Below are 24,483 nucleotides of genomic sequence, written 5' to 3' on the forward strand. Positions count from 1 at the left end.
TCAACATTAATGTTTGCTTTCCTAATGAATACTGAGACTCACGGCGCGAGAGTTCCTGGCCTCCTTCAGAACTTGTCTGGCTGCCTGTAAATCTTCTCCCTCACCTGCTGCTCTTAATACACATACCTGCTGCTGAACGCGTACGCACAAGCGCTCCATCACCTACAGCACATATAGAGAGAGAATAAAAAGTGATTTCATTCTTAAATCTAATTCCTTTATTTATTAATGAAAAACTCATACTTGTTCTACTGTTATATTAATGACGTTTAACGCTATGGGATGTCTGTGAGCCAAGTAATCGTGTCCTGATGATTTTCATGTGGTGGACAACTTATTACACTGGGGAATCTTTGCATGAATGCAAAACAAACATTTTTTTAATAAGAACACATTTTTAAATGAGTAATCTTGGATTAAGTGAATTAGATGTTGCTATGTAGACAATAAGCGATTATAAAACTGTGATTTACTCAGGATTAAATATTCAACAAAGTGGTATCATTTTCTATAACAGCTACTCTGAGATTAGTGCCAGCTGCAGTTCAGCTCACAGGTTAAAATTGGTGCGAACATTTACTGTGTAATATTACTGTGTAATAATAATAATAATAAAACATACATCATTATATGAAAGCTACCGCACGTGCTTGGCCCCCTAAAAACTGTAATAAGTGTTCTATGGGCTGCCGTTGGCTTCCATTGTTGTGAAGGTGAAGAAAGAAAGAAAGAAAGAAAGAAAGAAAGAAAGAAAGAAAGAAAGAAAGAAAGAAAGAAAGAAATAAAGAAAGAAAGAAAGAAAGAAAGGAAGGAGAAGAAGAAGAAGAAGAAGAAGAAGAAGAAGAAAGAAAGAAAGAAAGAGGAAGGAAGGAAAGAAGGAAGGATATGAAGAAGAAGAAGAAGAAGAAGAAGAAGAAGAAGAAGGAGAAGAAGGAAGGAGAAGAAGACAGAAGAGTCAGAATAATCCGATCTTACTCCTATGATTCCTCTTCTTCCTTCTTCTTCTTTCTGCTTCTTCTTTCCCTCCCTCCCTCCCTCCCTCCCTCCCTCCTCCTTCCCCTTCCTTCGTCCTTCTTCTTCTTCTCTTCTTCTCCCTCCCTCCCTCCGAAAGAAAGAAAGAAAGAAAGAAGAGGAAAAAGAAAATATACAATCACTGTGTGTAACTATGCAACTTTGGTGCTTGGCCCCATAATAACAATAGGAAGTGTTCTATGGGTGGCCATTGGCTCCCATTGTGTAAGCATATTATTATTATTATTATTATTATTATTATTATTATTATTATTATTATTATTATTATTATTATTGTTATTATTATTATTAATAATAATATTATTATTATTAAAGAAGAAGAAGAGGAAAAATTATATATATATACACACACTATAAGCTATTTTTTGTGCTTGGCCACCTAATAAAAGTAAGAATTATTCTCTAGGCTGCCATAGACTCCCAGTGTGATAGTTTTTTATTATTAATAATAGTAATATTTCTATAATTATAATTTAGTTCAATGTCTCCCATTAAAAATTCTGCCAACCTGTACTAGATTTTCAGTTCCGCATGCATGACTTATCAGAGATTAACAGACATAGCTGTCTTCCAGTCCTGGTTATATTTAACAAACTCAGTCCCCGGCAACCTTTTCCTGCTTATTGCATCACCTGACTGTCAGCATGGTAAGAGTACCTGCTCAGCAGTGCTAGTCACCAGACCCTGATGCAGTCTGAGAGCCTGTTTCTGAGAGAAGCGCTGAGTCTGGTTGTTTCTTAACAATGCCCGCTGGATCTGACAGATGGAAAATGGAGAGGAAGACACAAGGAGACAGAGAGCCGATCGGAGTTAGAAACTGCGTGTTCGACACTGACAATGATGTTCAGATAAGCATTGCAGTCATATGGAAATGAGCCGAATTAAACGCTTGGACAGTCAAGATAAGTATGAAACTTTTCAAAGTCACCCTCATAAGCAAAGCTTCTACGCAATGCTATGATTGTAAACATGCACAAATGTACTACTGAGTATTTAAAAAAATAATAATTTTTACCTGAAGAATGTATAGTAATGAAAAAATATTGATGGATTCATTTAGTAATGTATGCCTAACGAGCAAGCCAGAGGTCACAGTGGTGAGGAAATACTCGTGGACAGGATATGAGGACACCTGACACCTGGTGAACAGTTATTAATAATTTCCTTTCTATAATGAGAAGCCATGAGCAGAAGCAGCGTGTGATCTCTAAATGACGAGAACTCAAAAAAAAAAAAAATAAGGGCATCGGCATGGATCTGGAAGATTCAGGGAGCAAACAGGGTCAGGATCACTGTGAGTTTAGCACAGAAAACATGAGACAAACAAAGAAGGTAAGAATAAGGAAAAAATAAAAAGGAACGATAACAAGAAATGTAAAAAGCAAAGAAGAAAGGAAGGAAACAAAGAAATAAAGGAAGGAAGGAAGGAAGGAAGGAAGGAAGGAAGGAAGGAAGGAAGGAATGTAACATGGAAGGAAGGAAGGAAGGAAGGAAGGAAGGAAGGAAGGAAGGAAGGAAGGAAGGAAGGAAGGAAGGAAGGAAAGTCAGGGAAACAGAATTGAAGAAGGAAACAAATAAAGAAAGGAAGGGAATATAAAAAGAGCGAAAGGAAAGAATGAAGGAAGAAAGAAAGAAAGAAAGAAAGAAAGAAAGAAAGAAAGAAAGAAAGAAAGAAAGAAAGAAAGAAAGGCAGTGAAACAGAAATAAAGAAGGAAACAAAGAAAGGAAGGAAGGAAGAAAGGAAGGAAGGAAGGAAGGAAGGAAGGAAGGAAGGAAGGAAGGGATAGAAAGGTATGAATAAATTCAGCCATTGTTCATTGCAACAAATTCCATTCTATGACATTTCTTCTGAAATATCACTTTGCATTTGAGAAAGTTCTGGAACCTGTGAGAGTGGGCAGAGCTATGGCACTACAGAGGTAACAGCAGAGACACAGGGTGCTGAGTTATTGGATTGGGTTACAGTGTGTTGCCTGCATCGACGGGAGATTGCAGTACAACCCTGCTGTGTTTGGAAGTGTGTTTGTGTGTGTTTGTGTACCGCTAGACACACTTGAAATATAATAATTTCTTTATAAAGCAGTGTGAAACCCTATTACATCATTGTTATCGGTAACCTCCTGCCATAATGATTTACATTTCCATCAAATTGTAATACCCGGAGGTGAGCTCCACTTGCAACTGTTTCTTGTCTGTACCTGAAAACTCAATCACGTTTTTTGTTCATTTCCCGCTTCCTCACCTTTGTCATTGCCTGTTCCGTCCTCTCGGGGGAACTGCGGTATGCCTGTGTAACATCGCTCAGTGGTACAGGCATACACTGCAGAGTAAAATTACTAAGAAATGAAACAGCAAGCCAGAGAGATAAATACATATCTATGAAGCAGCAGCAACATATGAAAATTTTCCCAAGGCACCATTAAAGAAAAACCTTTAGATCTTCTACAATTCGCTTTATAGCGCACGCTCTATTCGGCCGTGTTAACCCGCCCAGATACAGTGACTAAATGAGGCTCCAAGGTTAAGTGGCCAGGATTAGAAAATTCTATTTTTAAAAAAAAGGAACAAATAACTGAGTCATAGAACAGTTTTGAGTGTACTGTAGAGTGGAAGTGTGTGTGTGTGTGTGTGTGTGTGTGTGTGTGTGTGTGTGTGTGTGTGTGTGTGTGTGTGTGTCGGGAGCTTACTGCTCCATAGAGCGTGCTACATCTTGAAACCCAGCTGCTGTCGTATTGTTCCGATCCCATGTCACGTTCCTAAAAACAGGAAATAAAAATGGAACGATGAAAATCCATCTGTCAAGTAAGAAATAAAACACTTAATAGTTAAAGTAGACTAATCAACAGTACGGTGATCTGCTTTGACTTTGATTCCAATAGCAGCACATCCTAAAAAAAATTTTTTTCATCCATTCACAGTTACTTTTGTAATAATGGTTTTATGGTTTCTCTGGGAACTCTGGTTTTCTCCCTCAGTCCAAAGTCATGCTAACCTGACTGAGTAGAATAAGTGGTTCAGAAAATGAGTGGCTGGATTGATGGAATGACAAAAAACATGTCATCAAGTACTTTCTAACAGCAAAGTTATTGTAGCAAAGCAACTCTCCTTTTTTCTCTTATAGTTAAATGACATAAATGTCAGCTTGTATCGGGTATCAGGTATGTATCAGTTTCAACACTGACACTAGAGACTCCTTCCAAATAAGTAATTAAATAAATATCACTACACCCTACTGAAAATTCATTCATTCATTCATTTTCTACCGCTTTTATCCGAACTACCTCGGGTCACGGGGAGCCTGTGCCTATCTCAGGCGTCATCGGGCATCGAGGCAGGATACACCCTGGATGGAGTGCCAACCCATCGCAGGGCACACACACACTCTCATTCACTCACGCAATCACACACTACGGACAATTTTCCAGAGATGCCAATCAACCTACCATGCATGTCTTTGGACCGAGGGAGGAAACCGGAGTACCCGGAGGAAACCCCCGAGGCACGGGGAGAACATGCAAACTCCGCACACACAAGGCGGAGGCGGGAATCGAACCCCGACCCTGGAGGTGTGAGGCGAACGTGCTACCCACTAAGCCACCGTGCCCCCCCCTACTGAAAATGAAACATTGAAATCCATCATAACATTTAAAATAGTGCTTTTACACTTGTTTTTAAGATGTGATGGACATTCACATCAGAAATATTTGTCTCTGCTCCCAGCACTGAATTTCATTAGAACTACCCATCAATCAACACTCCTCCTTCTGACACACAATAAAGGGTTTTAATTTGGCTTCATGTTCAGGGATTAATGTTCTGTCTACTAGTTGGTCTCGCCTGCTGTTTCAGCTGTTTTGGTCTAATTAGTCAATGTCTCATTAGTCAGTGTGTATCTAGGCACCTCTGAGTTACTGTAGTTCTGTATGTTACCTGATATCTTGTCTCTTTTGCCCCTTTTCCACCTAGGCAGTTTGAGTGCTGGTTCGGAGCCAGAGCCTAATTTAGAACCAGTTCTTTCTTTTTCGACACCAAAAGCACCGGCTCTGAACCAGGAAAAGTGGACGTTGCTGGTCTAGACTTAAGAACCGCTTTTGTCAGAGGCTGGGGGCGGGGCTACTGTTAGCGCATTTGATAATGTACCTTAAATATACTAATGTTTAATACACTTTTACTTTACCGAGATATGATCAATTATCGGCACACATGATAGTATGTAGGTAGCTACATGCTAAGGCTAACTTTTTTTCTGGGTATTTGTGCCTAAAAGCTCTCTTAAAACGTTAACATCATTGGAGTTTGATTTCAATTCAACTAAATTCAATGATAAACAATTAATAGATTCATAAATACTGGGCACTGATATGGTATAAGAGAAATAGCGCACACACACAAACAATATGGGAAATAACTCTAAGAAGAAAGCAACTCAAATTAGCATCACTCCACATTATAGCACAATTACACATAGAATAGATTATTATTATTTTCCTGACACCACATCCCATCAACTTCATGTCTTAGCACTACCACTGGGCCTAAACATTAACGTTAATACATTAAAGATTCCTTTTCCACCTCATTTTCTGACATATTGGATTTCCCGCCATTTTTGAGTTTTCAGGTTTTTTTAAATTTTACAAAAAATTTATTCGTTTAATCTTCACTAAATTTGGAGGAAATGATCTTGAGATAAATCTACATCAATCCTATCAGAAGGATTTTTGATTTTCAAACCTGTTTTCCTGTAACACACAAACAAATTTGAAAGCAAAGCTGCTAAACAGGATGTGAGTCTGTATCTCGAAAATGGTTAAATGGATCGACATGAAACTTGAATATATTCGTAGGGTTGTTTTTACCAAAGATTTTCCTGTGTTGTTTTTTAATCAATTCATACAGCAGATGTTAAATCATTATATATTTATTATATATTTTGTTAACTATGTTATTTTGTCAAGTAATAATCTGTTTGTAGTGGAGATTTGAGCCCTACTCTACCTGAGAGTAGTGTTGATCTGCAGGGCTTTGCTCAGCATCCTAGCCCCTGTGTCCTCCAGGCCATTACCGCTCAAATCCACTTTCCTGAGACATGCGTTGCTGCCGAGAGCGTTCACCAGCACTGTTCCTCTGGATCGCAGTCTGGAGTCAGCAAGGGACAAGCTCTGCAGACCCTGCAGACAAAAAGAGAGGGATACATTTTAGCAATAGAGAAAAAAACAACTTAATAAAGAGCAATGGTAATGTATAAGTACAATATGTGTGGACACATTGTGATCAGCATAGAACAAAAACTCTGCAGTGTAAGAGGACGTCTTGAAATCGAGAAAATTAAATAAATGACATTCAGAGGGAGACAGAGACAGAAAGAAAGACAAAAGGATCAGTTATTCAGCTGCACTGTAATTAACACATCAGACAACAGAGTTCATGCTTGCTAAGGAGTAGAAAGTGTGTTTTTGAGTGCCGAGAAAAAGAATGCATGTGTATCTTCGAGAGCTCACACACTCTTCTTCTTGCACTAACTGCACAAGCTTTTGTAGGATTTCATCCATCAACCTGCAGAGAGAAAGAGACAGAGATGAAGAAATGAGATGCCTACTGCATGTAATGCATGAGTGAACTATATAAAAATGAATACAGTTAAATACAGGCTCTGCTCTCAGTTTGGATTTCAAAAACCCTTTATGCAGCCTTCAAGCCCAGCTTAGTATGCAATTAATTAACTGACTTTTTGAATCTGCTATTGTCTTGTATATTATGTCAAATGCGATAAAATTAATCCTTAGGTTAATGCTGCTTATTGACTTATTTACATTCAAGAACCTAGCTAACTTTGATACTTTTTCCTATTTTCTAAACAGATTGTTTAGTACTTGTTGATCTCCTGAAGCAATATAGTGTATCATGAGTAGGTCTGCTGGCTAGATACAGTACAATAGCTAAGATATGACAATGCCAGTTCAGAAAACTGGATTCTTCCACAAAAGTTTAAAGTAATATTTTAGCCAAATAACTTGATTTTCCTTACTTTAAATGCTTTCCGGTTCTGATTATGTAACAGTCTTAAAGCTGGTTCTTAAAAGGTTAGCCAAGGTACAAAACAAGCTCTGCATCAATGGACATGGACTATTAGTGCACATTTGAGCCATCTGCTCCATACCTGCCCTTGACATTGAAATTCTTGCCCAGCAGCAGATGCTTCATGGAGGGGTGGCGGGAAAAGGCCGGGATGACTGAGTAAAGATCAGCATCCAAGCCTGAAGTGAATTAAACACACAGAGAATTAGAATATGAGTTAATAAACAAAGTGCATTATGTCAATATTCAGATTACAAAAATGATCATGGTGTAGTTTTGACCTCCATGGTTGCCAGATTTTCAAGTCTTTTTTTTATAGCATGTAGTGCTATACCAAGCAATTAAATAAACATTTAATAGGGGTGTAGTGTATATGCAATATGTTGACAAATGTCCCCATTATAATTATCACATCAATTACTAAAATCTTTATTCATGTTTTCAAGTAGCTTATAAAATAGCACTTGATGCAGCGACAACTATTATTCTTATCAGTGGTGCATCAATAGTTAAAACCTCTTCGTTACTAATCAGAAGGTCTAAGCCCCAGCAAAAAGCCCTTAACCCTATCTGCCTAGCTGTATGACCCTGCCTGATAAGCTTCTGCTCCCTAATAAGCTGGGATATGTGAATAAGGAATCTCACTATACTGCAATTCGTGACAAATAAAAATGTTAACAAAGCCACAAGATTTGAAGGATAAGCTGAGAATTCTGTATTAAATCTGCTGAAATTCTCTGATGAGTGTAAGAGTTAGTTACAGGGTGTATTGGAATGCCATTTCTCCTTACCATTATCTGAGATGTCTAGGGTACTGATGTTAGAGACTTGGGGAAACAAGTCTTTTATTACTGCTGCGCCTGCTGATCTGAGCTGAGAGAAAGAAAGAGGGAGTATAAAACATACAACGAAGCATTCCATATTTACAGACATTAAAGGCGGGGTGCACAATGTATGAAAAATGCTTCAGAAAACTGAGTCGGGCCAACAAACAAAACAAAGTGTAGCCAATGAACAGAAAGGGGGTGTGTCTTGTCAATATGCGGTGGAGAGAGTGTTCAGTGCGCATGTCTGACATTAGCAGAAAGTGATCGGAACATTGACATGGCGGATACCTGCCGACAATTTCTAGGTGTTGAACGTCGTCTTCCGCGTGAAACGGAGCTAAACCTTTCACGGTACAACACACTACAAAAACACATTTGTATTACCATAGTATTAGTCTTTGTGTTCATTTATTGATAAAAATATCCCCTCGGCCAGCTGCCCCAACAGGTTCCGCCATAATAGTTGCCTGGGTTGCATATGTATGTGTGGGGTGGAGCTATTAATACAGGGGTGACACCCATTTGGGTTAGGGGCGTGTTTGTTTTGGTGATTTCAAATGTCATCATTGGCTTTCAAACATCGTGCACCTAACCTTTAATACGTACTAAAGTGAATGAATGTTAGCTTATGTAAAAAAATACATTAGCTCATAAAAAGAATAAAATAATTAGCCGCTCTCAATTATAAGTCAAAGGAGTGGCTACGTATGATATTTTAGAAAAAGGTTCAGGAGGGTGGTAAAAAAGTTAATTTTTTTTTTTTTTTGTGGTTTCAAAATAGAAACTGCATATGAGCAGACAACAATATGGACATGCTCAGTGCACTCCCACAACATTCAAAAATAAACATATACTGTTTGCTAGAAATTATAGAAGGAAATGCTGTAAATTGGTTCTGCCTCAAGATTTCATCCTCTGTCTTATTTGTTCCGGATGTAAATCTGAGACACCTGGATTTCTGTAAGCCCCTTTGTGGTAATTGAATGCTTTTATTCAATTGTATTCATGTGTAATTGCTTTTCTGTTGAAAATAAACATATGTAATTGTAAAAAAAAAAAAAAAACATATGGACTTGTCTTGTTTGGCTTCCATTGTTATCATCTCTACCTCCCACATCTTGTCGGGAGTCGCCAAAAATAACCGCACTAACCAGCACAAGCTTCTTCCCAAACACATTACAGTACATTAATACATCTCATCAATTTGCTGCTTATGCAACACTACAGACAGGACAGTGCTGATGCAAGAGCGCAGACTGTACAGATAATGAAAAGGCATTCTTCCAAACCATAGATCAAGGGGGTTAATACTGATGAGAAAAATGGACGCCTTGGAGTTCTTGGCCTAGATGGATTTTGGCATGAAGTTTTTCTTCCCGAAAGAAAAAAGTGAGTAGCTCTACCTCGCAACCACTGATGTCCAAATGCAGGTCAGAGATATGCGGGTTGGAGGACAATCCCAGAAATAGAGCCCTAATGAGAGAAAAACATCATAGAAAGTGTCAATTTATTACTTAAAAGATTAACGAGCAAACACATGCTTTCACGTATTCGGTGTTTAATCCATCTAAATCTAACCCTGGGATATTTTTCCGCCTCAGTGCGGTTCACACTCGAAGGTGTACAAAACAAGTCCACCTGAAAAAGGTGTTGTTGGTTTGCTTCCAAGTAAACAAACCGCAGGAAGTGAACCAAACCTTCATATTTTCTGTGCTTGGGTGACTTTTATGAGCGCTAAGAAGATTTGGCAAAGGTTTTGTTTTGGTCTGATAATAAACGAAAGAGCTTTATGAATAGACGTGTAACTTGTCAGCTCAATGTTTTTGTTGTGTCTATGTTCAGCATTGAATGCCTTTGTTATGTCTCACTCCACAGTGGTGGCTAATATGAAATAGACACTCTAGACTTTTTTTCATAGATATTTCTGTTTTTAGCGGTAATCATTTAATATTTCCAAAACGTTCCAAAAAAAACAAAACAGTTTGATTTGCAGCGTTTTGCTCAGCATGATTGTGAAGAGCAATTATTTGACTTACTGTCATCACAAACATCCCCAAATCCCCAACGAGGATTTTCCAACAACAGAACTGCCTCATAGTCAATTTTTTTATGTAAAAATATAATCTATAAAAATGCTAGAAAGTGAAAGTCCCAGGCGATCATCTGTTTCTAAAAAAAACAGCCCATATGGCAGCAGAAAGAGGGAAAAATTCCCACATACTGACGCGTGATTTAAACATGAACTGAAGCATTTGTCTTGTACTGTATCTGCATGATTTTATGCATTGCTCTGCTGCCACGTCGTATGAAATGATATGAAAAATAGTAATTTCATAACAAATAATGAGATATACAAGTAGTCTAGGATGCCCTGGAGAAAAAAAAAAGAAGTAGATGAAATAAACAGAATATGGCATGTATGCTTCTAGGATTATAGTGTTACAAAACTAATAATAAAGATGGTGAAAAATGTTCAGAATAAAGGCAGGAATTCACCAAGTTTAAAAAAAATCCTCTAGCGCATGTAAGCGAGTGTAAGAATGGAAATGAGCTTGCATGATTCAGTTAGGTATGCTAATTCGGTGTGGGCACGGAGTCATGGAGAATTTAGTACAGCATGGATTGATATGTTTTCATAACACTGTACCGTTATGTTGCTGCTTAATTGTTCTATGTTACATAAGTGGTGTTGTTTCACCTGAGCACATCTGGGGGCATCTTCATTGAGGCCATGATAAGATGGCTGAGGCTGAACACTGAGCTAAAGAACTGACGGAAGGTGGCAAGTGTTTCTTTCACTTTCCTGTCAGAGAGAGAGAGAGAGAGAGAGAGAGAGAGAGAGAGAGAGAGAGAGAGAGAGAGAGTAGAAGGAAAAGGAACAAAATCTTTTTTTTAATTCCCCTTTTTGCGTCAAAATCTTCTCTCTCCAGCTTCTTGAGAATGCAAAAACCAAAACATACTCCATAATGGATGACACAATGACAAGATGAAACCTCAAGATCATCCCAGAGAGAGAGAGAGAGAGAGAGAGCAAGTGCGTGTGTGGTGTGCATGCATGTTTCACGAGCAAAGAGTATAATGACTAATCTCTCATATTCATGTGCTCTCTTGTGTTACAAAATGAACCAGCCCTTAGACAGACTGAGATTCTATAGACACTGAGACACTGAATACTCCCAGTGACTCTAAACAGTTTTTAATTACACACATACACAATCACTCATTTGATAGAAACATTCATTCACACTGTGAACTCATGATGTCATCGCTTGATACATGCAAAAAAAAAAAGGGCCTCTGGGATTCGAATTAAATGGAAGAAATCAAAAAATGTATAGTGCTTTAAATACTAAAGACTAAACGTATACACTTCCTTGGATAAGAAGGATAAGGTGAAGCATGGTGGTGGGAGCATCATATAGGGTGTTGTGTAACTTCCTTGCCTTGTTGCTGAATTTTAGCAAATAACCTCCTTCAAGAAAGTCTATAATCACATATTTTTCTATTCTTTGACTTAATGTCAAAAATAAGACTAAGACTAAAGATGGCTGTGGCTGTGGGAGTAATAAGTTGGAGTCTGGACTTGTTTTGATGATCCTTGGACTTCATGTGGATTAGTCAACAATATCTAGGTTCTATCAGAAACAGGTGTATTTATATTGCGATCATAAGGCACCTTTAATTGTTTGCACAAGTCACCTTTATGTACATTAGAACTAATTTAGGGCTTTCGTAGCAATAGGGGTGAATGCTTATGTAAGGCACTTATGTAATACTGCGTGCCTCATTATTATCTATGTGTGTTCTGCTCTTAATGAAAGCATTTCGAAAACCGTACAGCAAACGATGATGCATTTTTCAAATCATGACTCGGGCAGAGAGAAAGAGAGGGACAGAGATAGAGAGAAATGAAGAAACTTGGGAATAGAAGAGTTAAATTCTGCTCAAACGAGTCTCATTTTTCATAAAAATTCTCATAATGCAGTTATGGGGATAGAATGCTATTGCAGTGGTGGGTTCCAGGGGGAGTTTAGGCAGGCAGATATACATCATTGTGTTCCTGTATGTCTGCACCCTCCAGCTTTTTTTTCTCTCTCTCTCTCTAAGACCCACACACACACACACACACACACAATGCTGACTAATGGAAGCCACTCTGTCCTAACCAACAATGTTAGAGAGATATTATTACACAGAGTGCTTTTACGGTCTACAACCATGTTTAGAGACAGCAAGCTTACAGCATGCAGACATAGATTTAAGTCCAAACCTCATCCATGGTCAGTGCTGAAGCCTGACTGATAAGTCACCTGTGAGAGAAGGAGTTCTTTGAGAGATTCAGGTAGGACAGATCGGCACAGCAGCCTCGAAGTAAAGCGCCAAACAGCTGAAAACGGAATAAAAACCCATTCATTTCAGTGTCGTTAAATTCTTAGATCTGTCTGTCGGTTCATTTTCTGTAACAGCAGCTTATAGTAAGGCTGGCTGTGCTTCAAATCGCAGGTTTACATTAATGCATTTTTTAAAAATATAAATTTGTGTAGCAGATGCTCCACATATTCTAACCCTCATAAATGAACATAATGAACAGGTCATTATTTAACTCCAGTGTCACTCTAAGAAGAAAGTTTTAAACTTAAATAAATAAATAAATAAATAAATAGCAGCCCGTAACATCCGCCATAACGTTTCCTTTGATTACTCTGGAAAGTCTACAAGAACCTGAGTTTGAACTGAATGCTGAATTGTTGAGTCGTTTACTGTATTCAGGAAAACTTACTGATTCCACTGAACAGTCTGTGCCTGAGAGATCCAAATGCACCAAGCAGTTAGGCTGAGCCAAGAACAGGTACAGATTCTACACAAACAGGAGCACAGACATACAGTTTAAGGGTGTGAGACAGACAGATGGACAGACATTTATGGAGTAAGTGCCAGAGCTACAGATTCAAAGTACTGAAGCTGTGGGAGTTTTTTCTCTTTATCTAGCCACTTCCTAACATGTGACTAGAATCCTTCTAAAACTCCTTGGTGTTTTTTTTTTCTAAACCTTTACAAAGTTACAACACCATCACTTTTTCATAATCAGCCTTAAGCTTGTGTGTGTTTGTGTGTATTCATTTGTTCGTGTGCACTAACCGTAGCATCCTCCCCTGAAAGAATGCCCGGGTTCTTGCTCAGGTCGAGATGCAGAAGAGAGTTTGAGTAGTCTTCAGCGGAACATAGAGCCTGAGACAGAGAACTAACACCTGAGGGGGGAAAACAATAAATAACCAATAATACATTAGAGACAGTACAGTTACTTTCACAGATTGTTTGCTTGAGCAAGTGGCTGGTGATACTATAAATAGCTATGATGTTTATTTAATTCCCTGAAACCTAAGAATAATGGACCTTTCATGCTAAAACACTAGATGGCCCAAGGATTGATGATACATCTCAATTAAATCCTACAGTATGTCCACATCTCATTTTAGATGTTGCACTTATATAGAATAACCTCCACTCTTCTGGGCAGCCTTTACTCAGCCAAAAAAGCATTTGTGAGGTCTAGGGTGTAGTTGGTGTTCCAGTTCATCCCAAAGGTGTACAATGGCATTGAAGTCAAGGCTTTTACCTTCATCAAACTTGGCAAACCATGTCTTAATGGAGCTTGCTTTGTGCACAGGTACTTTGTCATGCTGAAACAGGTTTGGGCTGCTTAGTTTCAGTGAAGGAACATTGTAAATCTACAAAATCTTCAAAAAAATAAAATTACAGTACATCGAAGAACCACATATTGGTGTAATGGTCAGGGGTGTATAATTATCATTCCTTTTGGCTCTAAAGTGTATACTGGTATGCCTTAGGATAATCAAGCTGGTGTAATCCTGATACATAAATAAGCTTATCTTCCCCAGCTCTCCTGTTGGGGTATGTAAACTTTTGATTAAATGGAGACCATTGATGACACAGCGGTTTTCAATTCTTGATACATTGAAACCAAAGTGTACCCAAGCAGTATTGGCAGCACATGTAGGGTTGTTGCCCTGAGGGAAGGATGTACCTCCAAATCAGTCTGGAGTCATTTAACAAACTAAATAAGACTGTATATCCTGAACGAATCCAAGCTTATGAAGATCATGCTGATGAAGGTGGCCTGCACAGAGTCCTGACCTTAACCCCGATGAACACCTTTTAGGACTAACTTTAAGACTAACTGCACCCCAGACCTCACTAAAGCTCTTGCGGATAAAAAAAAAGCATCCCCTCTACATAATGCTCCAACCAACATGCTTCATGCTTCATTAAATGCCTTCCAGGAACAAGTTTGCATAAGGAATTGATAATGAAATCTTGTAGTGTAGTAGCATATTTCTATACATGCAATTTATAATGCATGTGCTTATAATTCTATACAACAGTGCTGTTTAATTCTCGATTGTGATTGGACCAAAGGCGCTGATTGGTTTTCTATTACAGCACTGCTTATTCTATTATGATAAAGTTTCTATAGTAATGGCTTTCACAAGATTTATACGAAATACACACCACAGGAACAGATTTAAATGCTGTCAAGTCTGCAAGGTTTTCTGTAAGTTAGCATTATCCGAGTCTCCAATAAGGGTCAGTGTTACCGACAGAGTTAAAGGTGTTTCTTTAAATTAAAATTCCCCTCCCTCTAGGATTTTTGCTCATTTATATTCAGAGGAACTTGCAAAAACTATGCAGGTTGTAGTGCAAATTTAGAAAGAAATAATAAAAGCTTAAACTTTTCTGCCTGAAACAATTACAAAAAGGTTTCTCGGGTTAAACATCAAGCTTTTTTTTATGCCTAATTAATTCTCTAATTGGGGTCTAATTAGAACATGCTGAAAATAGTATGTAAGAAATAGCAGAAAATCTATCCAGTGTTTTATATATATATATATATATATATATATATATATATATATATATATATATATATATATATATATTCCATTAAGAAATCACTAATAACAATCAGTAATTAATATTATATAAATCTATCACATCATCTCAATCCGTAACATTTCTGTTTAACAAGATACACTATAAAGCCTAAGAACCATGAACAGCCCAGGCATAATAAGTGCACTATAATCAGATTAATCAGAAGACTCTTTTAACGAGTTTGTTTTTCCTAATGTTCTCTGGAACATTCCAGAGCTCTAATGATAAAAGCAACAATTAAAGTACTATATTTAAAATTTTAATGACTTCTAAACTGAAGCGTCATCAGGGTCTGAATTACATTTTCTCCTTTTCATTTTTGAAAATGAACACCATCTATTAAATAAATAAATAAATAAAATAATCCACAAATTATGGATCATTGCCCCAGATTTGGAGGCAGAGGATGCTCCAATGGCAGTGTGCCACATCAAAAAGCATGCTTCATCAAACATCAAACGCAGCTATCAAGGCTAATTCAGTCCACTCCATTTTCCTTTCCGATTTATATACAGCTAGGACATTATTTTTCTTTCCTGGCTTTAATAAAAAAAGACTGCGTTTGCTTTTGAACATTTTTGATGTTGCTGTCGTTTAGCGCTCTAATGTTCTGTCAGACGTTTCCATCAATACGATGCCATATCAGAGTAATCAACTGAGTCATTTTCTCAATAATGAAAGGACTAATTGAATCATCGGGTCATGTTGCAGATGTCAGGGTTACAGGAGAGTAAGTGCGATGAAGGAAACGTGCATCGATCTATTCTGCAACTGATTCAGTTTCAATACAATGTTTTCAACGGATGAATTAACAAATCCTGATGCATTTATACAATATATGACCAATAAAATCCCTGATATTTAACATTCATTTATTCATTCATTCATTTTCTATCGCTTATCCGAACTTCTCGGGTCACGGGGAGCCTGTGCCTATCTCAGGTGTCATCGGGCATCGAGGCAGGATACACCCTGGACGGAGTGCCAACCCATCGGAGGGCACACACACACTCTCATTCACTCACACACTCACACACTACAGACTATTTTCCAGGGATGCCAATCAACCTACCATGCATGTCTTTGGACCGGGGGAGGAAACCGGAGTACCCGGAGGAAACCCCCGAGGCACTGGGAGAACATGCAAACTCCACACACACAAGGCGGAGGTGGGAATCGAACCCCCAACCCTGGAGGTGTGAGGCGAACGTGCTAACCACTAAGCCATCATGCCCACCTGACACTTAACATCATCAATTAAAGTTATCTGAGTAAAGAATATTCACTTTGCATTAAATGAATTAATTAAGTTACATTTTTGGAAGGAGTCTCCAGTGTCATAGCTGCTTTTTAACATTCAATACAGTCTTTTGTAACTTTTTTAAACATGAAACAAACAAAATGACATATTTTTAATGCAAAATAGTGAATTTTTTTTGATGAAGTGTTTTATTCCATACATATTTCTAATACACTCCTGCCTCACTATTGTAAAATAATTACAGACTTTCATGACGCAATCTTGATTAAAAAGCATAATTTGATGTGTCAAATCATCTAACCTATCCGAGCTGATCGTGTGAGGGTGTGTGAGGGAGTGTGAAGGTTTCCAGCAGGGGGCACTGGCTCCTGCATGTGTGCCACACACACCTTTAGAGGAGAATGAGGTCTTGGAGAGGTTGAGCAGACGGAGGCCTTTGCTGAGCTGACACACCTGCTGGATGAGATTTGACACTCCTGCAAAATCAACCATGCACACACACATTTACACACACAAACACACACATGCACAGAATCTATTAGCTTGGGCTGAAAAAATGACACAGCAAGTGGGTTTGCTGCAGTCACTGAAATATAAATAACACACACACACACACACACACACACACACACACACACACACACACACACACACACACACTTGTTAACATGTCAGGCACATGGATAGCATCTGGTGTGTTTGACAGGACTGGATTTGGCACACATAGACAAGAGCAATCTTCCCCACACACACCCACACCCACACACACCAACACAAACACACAGACACACACACAGACACACACACACACAAACACAATACAATAACCTCTAGCATTTAAGTGATCAAGAAGAAGATGATCAAGAAGAAGAAGCCTAACCTGACAAACAGAATGAGAAAAATGAATAAATAAAAGAGCGAGGTGACAGTCGCTTGTCTTCACACCTTGATTGTCGAATGTGTTGTGGGCCAGGTTGAGGGAGTGGAGCACAGATGCTGGGTTTTCTGACAGAGCGGTAGCCATTTTCTGAGGGAAATCTCTACGGGCAAAAACAAGACAAATAGGGGGAAAAAATAATGAAATCGAGTTGTGGCTGTCAGAAAGTTCAAGCGCAGCACAGAATGAAAGGAAAAGATACACAGACTGTTAAGAGAGAGAGAGAGAGAGAGAGAGAGAGAGAGAGAGAGAGAGAGAGAGAGAGAGAGAGAGAGAGTACATCTCACGCTTTAAGGCCGGCGTTCTCCAGAGTGAGTTCTTCCAGACTGCTGGATTTACTGACGGTATGGAGAACCTGCTCCACAACCTCTGAGCTCTGTAACACACACACACACACACACACACACACACACACACACACACACACACACACACACACACAATTAGATTATATTCTTCATGGCTCCATTGCCTTGTGCATTACTTACACTTTATCTAGGAAGAAAAAATACACATGACAAATTAAAGGAAAATAAATCCCCAGCATCAAAAGGCCCCAAATTATTAAAATAACAAATAACACAATGTGTTAAAAACCATAAAATATACAATACAAAGGCAAAATATGTGATGAAAGTGTCTAGATCCGTTCAAACTGGGAGTAAAAAACACTAAAAAAGTAGGAAGGTTTTCATGTAAAAAGTGACAAATCAATTATCTAAAATTATTTTCAATTTTAAAGCAATTTTCTGTCTCTGTACAAGCTAGCATTTGACCAGCAGCCTAGCCATTTACTTTAGATACCGGATTGCTAGACCATGCTAGTCTACCCTAGAATTAGCAAACAAACTAACTTTCAAATTCACAAAACTTACCTTTTTATTTTAAAAGTAGATGGAGTTCATAACTTTTTGTGAGGTAAAGTAGACAGCTTTTGAACCATTTTACTGTGGTAAGTGCCAGGAGCGCTAATCCTCAAGTTCGACACTGGAGTCTGTTAGCCTATTCATGATGTATCGCTAACTACATCGTGTAATTGTCACAAATGATAAAATGGCATGAATTCTTGATTTGTTGATATATTTTTAACACTGTATGCCCATTGAATTATACTGTATAGCATACAGTCAATCATTAGACGGTTGAGAACTTTGAAGGTCTATTTAATGTATGGAGATGGTCAATTCCGATAAAGTGTAAATTATATTGATCTAATAATACTGGTCTAAATTTTACAAATTAGTAAAGGATAAAAGTTTGTTTTCCTTTGGTAGAAAAGAAAGAATATATTATCTCCATAATGTAATGTTATCGCTAAATTACTTTACTTGCATTGCCTCCACTATGAAATTAAGGTCAAAAGAAACCCAAGCTTGGAGGCTATAAATATAAATTTCAACTATTAGAATTTGTATATACCTAATTAAATAAACCATTAAATAAAATTATATCATTTTATGTGTTATATCAGGTTTTCCTTGCTGTTCTGAATTAAATATAATATTTAAAACTTTTAATATTACAGAGTGCAGTTTTTGCTTGATTTTACTGCTGTTTTTTTTTTTTTTTTTTTTTGCTGCTGTTTTTTTTTTTTGCAAAACTGCAAACAAAGGATTCTTCACTTCACTTCTTGTACCACAGCAATTGGATTTTAATTAGACATTTAAAAATAAAAGAACTTCAATGTGTTGAAAACATTTTAGACCATACAGGATTTTGTGGATCAGAATGCTTGATTTTTTTTCTAAATTTTGCAAATTATTTTGTGCTTTTTTTTCCAGAGGAACACAGGATTCTTGTTCAAAACTCCCATAAGATCTTTAATCATGTTTCACATATTAATCAAAAAAGGATTTGCAGAAGATCTACGGAAAATCTGTGGTAATTTTAAAAATTGCAAACTCTGCGGAATATCCTGGAGTTTGCTTGATTGTTGTGTTAATTAAAAAAATTTGACATCTAAAATGGGATACTAAAAAAAAAACTTAAGACGCTTATTCTAGCTAGCTCGAGCTACTGCTGAGATTTGAAATTTAGAGATTTGTATTGATGGTTCTGATTTTGTTCAACAAACTGTAACCTGTAATTTCCATTACCATGTAATGTTTTATATCATAAGCTAACGTTTTCCTTAGCTTGCTGTCAAAAATGTCCAAATTCTTTTGGCAGGTTCAAATAAAAAAAAGATTCAGTTTGGATCTGATCAGTTAATATCTTATGGATAATAGCTTTATATACATTTATGTAGTAGTAAGGAGTGTGATAATTAATGAGTACCTAAAGAAGTATATTCCCAATATACAGTATATGCAAGCAAGATAAAAAAATTGCTGAAATATTTACTAAGCGCATGTCTCTGCAGTAGAGCTTGGTGAACCATGTATTGTACGCCAAAGATGCCACGATGACTGCGAGGTCTCTGCAAAAAAAAAACAAAAAAAAAACAACACACACACACACACAAAGGAGACATTGAGAAAAAAATAGGCACTTTACTCCAAAAAAAGGCAGTTGGCCAATCTTTTCCGTCACAAGTGAATCCTGAAACAAACTCCGAGAGCCAGAAATAGTACAAAATGACACATTCAGCAGGATATGCTCACTCCATGAGACAGAAGCTAAGAGAGGAAGAGAAGATCGATGGGGAAACTGATGCTACTCAGCACCACGTGTCTGTGATATCGCTTTTAATGCTGGCCGTAGGCCTAAAACCATTGTACTGTGGAAAAAAAAAGGAACAAGCTGTAGCCCACTCAATGCCTATTCCTCCTTCAAAAAAGACACAGAGCTGCAAAAAGAAAGGAGGAGAAAGAGAGAGAAGTCTGTGCCTTAAATTGAAGCAAAGGCTTATGACTGTATTCTCACAAGGGACTTTTTTATATAACTGGGAGGAAGAATCTTATTAACTTCATTCTCATGGACATATTATCTCTAAAGCTGTAGCAACGAGCAGCTTTGCACTGAAAAAAAAAATAAAAACACATTCACAATAACACTTTCTATGATGCCATAAATAATAAATCATACTAATTTGTGCTTTGAGGTTGGTAATGATTCCTTCTAGGGATTTTCTTAACTCAAATAATACTAAATGCAATACTTTTTATAAAAAAAAAAAAGTGCTTAGATTTCTTTCTAAGCATGTCTATAAACTCTAATAATGCCTCATGAACCTCTAATTATGGAATCGTATTCTTTTCATAATTATGAAAATCTAATGAATTAGCAGTTTGTAACTTAACGTTTAAAATGCAACGTAATGTTCATCCCTGATCAGTTGGTTTATAATGATTCACAAGACATAATTAGTTACAGAGTTTATGTACAGTACATCTTGTGACGTTATAATGGAAAGTAACGTTTGCAGTTGAACACAAATTCAATTACCAGAGCTTTATGAGGTGCTGATAGAATGGTCACAGAAAGTTATAAGCGCAGTTTTAATGATCATTGATGGATACGGCATCATAAAAAGGGTTCTAAACATAAAAATAACCTGGTACTTCCTGTTCAGCCACATATGTCATATGTCATGAATCTAAAAGCATTACATTACTTCAATACCATATTAAAGCTGCATTTCCCAAAAGAAGGGTCTTGGCGAGGCTCCATGACTCTCTTTCTTGGAAGAAAGCGGAACAGCTCAAATATATCATATCATAGCAGAGATAAATGGCATAAACTTTAGTGTCAGGGCAAAGAAATATCACCTTAACGAAGCTGGCAGCGAGAATATTGATCAGAAAAACAGGCAACGTATCTATGAGAAATTATCATGGCAACTATTCATGGCACACCCTTTAACTTCAGAATCTGTGTTGTAGACATCTCTTCCTTTTTCATCTTCTTAGATTCTTCTTCTTCTTGTTAACAGTAGCAATAGCTGTCAATAAACATCTTAATAATCTTACTAAGCTTGGCACGACACTTAATTACCTCATGTAAGTCACATATTATCACCATGTACTGTAGCAGCTGTTACCTGACTGTGTTCTCCTGTTCTGTGTTTTGGTCTGTGATTAAGCCACATTTTGGTTTTGGGCCTCTACAGTTCCTTTGTTTGGGCATATGGACTATTTATTTTGTTTCGTTATTGTTGCCTTCCATGTGTATTAAGCCATGTTATGAATTTATGCTTGATTTAAGATCTCCAGCTGTTCTTCATCACATCTGTTTCTTATGTGTTTTTTTTTTTCCGTGTGTGTCTCTATGACAAAGGTGTCAAGATATGAGGCTATTTCTGTACGGCTGGAGGCGTATACAATCACACAGGAAGTGAAACTGAAAATTATATCTGACATGAGGAAGAAATCTTCCATTCTGTGCCATGGCTAGTGTGAGGAAGGAAATCAGCAGAGATGCTGATTGGCTTTAATAAGAGCTTCGATAATGTGTGAATTCTGTCATAACCGAAGAGAGATTTTGTTGCATTCTTCTTAGACTTTTATTTTAGATATAAATGAAAATGTTCGCTTTTTACATGTGACCACATTTAAAATGAAAATTATAGCTACAGTTGATAAGAAAATTATAGCTACAGTTGCCGATTATACTATTTCCTCCCAACAAAACAAAACACTGGGTTAGATTGACCGGCTATTCTAAATTGAATGTGAATGACTGGGTGAATATTTATTTTTAGCATTCAAATTAGATGTACGTTATATGCTATTAAATCTAGAACAGTTTGTTGGTATGAATACTTGCAGAACCATTCACTGCAATAACTAAATTTGGAAGAAATATTAAAAGATGTAAAGACAAGAGATAAAGTGTCAAGAGATTTTTTCTTTCTATGCCACTGCAAACAGGAGTTTGTTACCATATTAGAAGATTCCTTTTATTCAATATTCCTATTCGTGTTACTGTGCCTCATTCACGCACTAATATTCATCATGTTACCCAACTCAGCTTGGCAGAGAAAGCTTATCAACGAGCCATGGGATACAGCTGGTATTTGAACCCAGCTCCAGGGAGATAAATCATAGAATCGCAGACCTTCTCATGTTTTAGTGTGGGAGCTTCGCATTTTAACACACGCACAATCTGGTATGAGTCATCACTCATAAATACGGCAAAAGAGCATTCTTCCTTTTTTCCCATCTCTAAGTCATCAACATGTGCTGTTATGTTGGTATTCTGAACTCTCAGAGATCTCTCGAAGCCCCGCCTCCTTCCACCGTCTTATATTTTGGTAGTCTTTCAGCTAGTGAGTGTACGATGAGTATACATAACTAACATTATTTATTTGGGATGCAGAACGATATCGTTCAAGGCAAATCGACAAAAAGGACGCTTTTGGTTTTTGAACAAAAGAAAAAAAAATTAATCGGCCCACAATGAAGCATCAGCCGAAACATTTGACTACTTATTTTAATGGTAATGATAATTAGAAAGTGATTAAAAGTGCTGTTTGGTGTCTCACGCCAGGAAATGCAGACATATCCAGACAATTTTGGCAGCAGATCAACAGTGAAAGTCAATGTCAGCAAATAGAAAGTGTTTCACAGTTTCTACGAAGGATGTATGCGATTTGTAAAATTCCCTTCCCGGGACCACTCGTTATTGGTCGTTGGAGACGTTAATTTTGGATATGTAAACAAATTCAGCCCAATTAATACAGTATAAGTAGACAAAATAGTGCCATGGACTTCCATTGGGCCTGAAAGTGATTGAAAGCATTGTTTGAAGCCCATTTGTTCAGAATAATGGTCCAAAAATATAAGAAGGTATAAATATAGTTTGGCGTTGATGTGTTGTATTGTTGCAGTGGCTTATTTTTGAAAGAATATACTCCACCTGCTCTCTAGGTGAGCGAAGTCCAACAGATTAAACTCCCTATTGTCCTGGGAGTGATATATAGTGTCCACATCCTTAAAACAAAAGACGGAGAGAGATTTTATAACGTAAGAAAAAAAAACTTTAAAGTGAACACAGAGATAGGATGTGACATCATCTTACCCACTGCACTTCTTCTTTGCAGCTAATGCAGTTGTAGTCACAGAGTGCAGCGTAGGTCTCAGAAAAACCTCCTGGAAGAGTCCAAAATGTGTTGCAAAGTCACTGGTGTGAAATTAACTCCAAGAGCGGCTTTTACTATCAAGTCTAAAAGAGGACATTTCCCACCAGTGTACAGAAAGATGAGGATAAAACACGGACTTTGACTGGATTTGAAAGGAAATAACAACTGAGGGACGATTAGATGCTAAATATAGGAACAACAAATTAGAACAAATAACATATGCACGACAAATTAGCCACGATGAAGAAGGCATGTTAACAGGTCATTATCTCGCAGTGTGTGAGGGGCTTTTCCTCACCACACGCTCTCTGAGCCTCCAATGATGTTTCCGAGCTTGGTGAATATTTATGCCCCCCATCAGAAATCTCACCATCTGCTTGAAAGATAGCGGGACTGAAAGAGAGAAAGGAGAGAATTCAGAGATGTTATTTTTCATGTTAAGTATCATCAGAGCAATTCTGCCTCATACGTGTGAAAAACCAGCTGTGAATAGAAGTAATGCTTGAAAATCAAGTGTTAACCAAAATAAATTACTTAACCATTTGCCACAGCTTAACCATTTGCTCTTATTCAGAGTCTGTGACTCATTCCCTGAGTCTTTGACTCATAGTGTAGAAAATGCAGACTTTATTTTTATTATTATTTTTTTTATTTAAAGAACTCCTGCTGGCAAAGTGAGAAAGAACGCATAAACTCCGCCCCGTACTGCAGTCTGAACAAGTCCACGTTCCCATGTCTAAATGTACAATGTGAACAATGTCATGACAAGTGGTTTTATATATATCACCCACACCCTTAACACTCACACGCAGATGGAGTTGTTAAAGATGCGTGAGAGGGTGAAATTGATGTGGCCGAGCAGCTGGTCCATGTGGTCACTTGACTGTAGCTTGAAGATGTAGGTGGATTTGTCCGTCTCTATGACGACCTGAGAGATAGCCACAAACACAAAGTGTTTGTTTGTTAAAAGAAGTATAATATAGGTTAAATGTGTTCTTGCAGAATGGCCCTCACCTGGTTCTCTGGATGCGGGCTTATAGCACGAATCTCCAGGTAGTTAAATGTTTGCTCTACCTATAAGCACAATAATCATGCATTTAAACTATTGTAGAGGTGACCTAGAGCGAAGTTTATATTTATAAAGAGTTATAAATGCTACATCACCTTGGTTGGTAATTTTGGAGCCATGAGGTAAAGCCGCCACGTAGACAACACCTAAAACATATTTCACAGTCGATTTATTATTGTAACGTTGACAACATGGTAACTACATCTGGTAAATTTACAACGTTATTTAAATCTGATTTTATCTGCAAAACAAACTACTTCCTGTTGTGGCTTCCTGTTCTCTCTCTGTTGTGTGGTTAATAAG

At 37.6% G+C, this 24,483-nt stretch overlaps 1 protein-coding gene across 1 annotated transcript in view; it reads right to left on the minus strand.

Annotated features, from left to right (window-relative positions):
• Positions 1 to 24,483, minus strand: part of carmil3 (capping protein regulator and myosin 1 linker 3) — a 47,137-nt gene that overhangs the window by 9,322 nt on the left and 13,332 nt on the right. Inside the window, exons 3-25 of the mRNA XM_027148670.2 lie at positions 24,276 to 24,326; positions 24,126 to 24,185; positions 23,918 to 24,039; positions 23,410 to 23,504; positions 23,051 to 23,121; positions 22,889 to 22,962; positions 19,433 to 19,508; positions 17,377 to 17,465; positions 17,098 to 17,192; positions 16,542 to 16,628; positions 13,077 to 13,186; positions 12,718 to 12,795; positions 12,248 to 12,324; positions 10,636 to 10,740; positions 9,341 to 9,410; positions 7,902 to 7,983; positions 7,193 to 7,289; positions 6,534 to 6,588; positions 6,031 to 6,203; positions 3,720 to 3,788; positions 3,275 to 3,368; positions 1,690 to 1,788; positions 43 to 162 (exon numbers count right to left, since the gene is read on the minus strand). Of these exons, the coding sequence (XP_027004471.2) occupies positions 43 to 162; positions 1,690 to 1,788; positions 3,275 to 3,368; positions 3,720 to 3,788; positions 6,031 to 6,203; positions 6,534 to 6,588; positions 7,193 to 7,289; positions 7,902 to 7,983; positions 9,341 to 9,410; positions 10,636 to 10,740; positions 12,248 to 12,324; positions 12,718 to 12,795; positions 13,077 to 13,186; positions 16,542 to 16,628; positions 17,098 to 17,192; positions 17,377 to 17,465; positions 19,433 to 19,508; positions 22,889 to 22,962; positions 23,051 to 23,121; positions 23,410 to 23,504; positions 23,918 to 24,039; positions 24,126 to 24,185; positions 24,276 to 24,326 (2,049 nt within the window). The remainder of the gene's footprint in view (positions 1 to 42; positions 163 to 1,689; positions 1,789 to 3,274; positions 3,369 to 3,719; positions 3,789 to 6,030; positions 6,204 to 6,533; positions 6,589 to 7,192; positions 7,290 to 7,901; positions 7,984 to 9,340; positions 9,411 to 10,635; positions 10,741 to 12,247; positions 12,325 to 12,717; positions 12,796 to 13,076; positions 13,187 to 16,541; positions 16,629 to 17,097; positions 17,193 to 17,376; positions 17,466 to 19,432; positions 19,509 to 22,888; positions 22,963 to 23,050; positions 23,122 to 23,409; positions 23,505 to 23,917; positions 24,040 to 24,125; positions 24,186 to 24,275; positions 24,327 to 24,483) is intronic.

This window comes from Tachysurus fulvidraco, chromosome 1 (genome assembly GCF_022655615.1).
Source record: "Tachysurus fulvidraco isolate hzauxx_2018 chromosome 1, HZAU_PFXX_2.0, whole genome shotgun sequence".
In the NCBI taxonomy this organism is placed as follows: domain Eukaryota; kingdom Metazoa; phylum Chordata; class Actinopteri; order Siluriformes; family Bagridae; genus Tachysurus; species Tachysurus fulvidraco.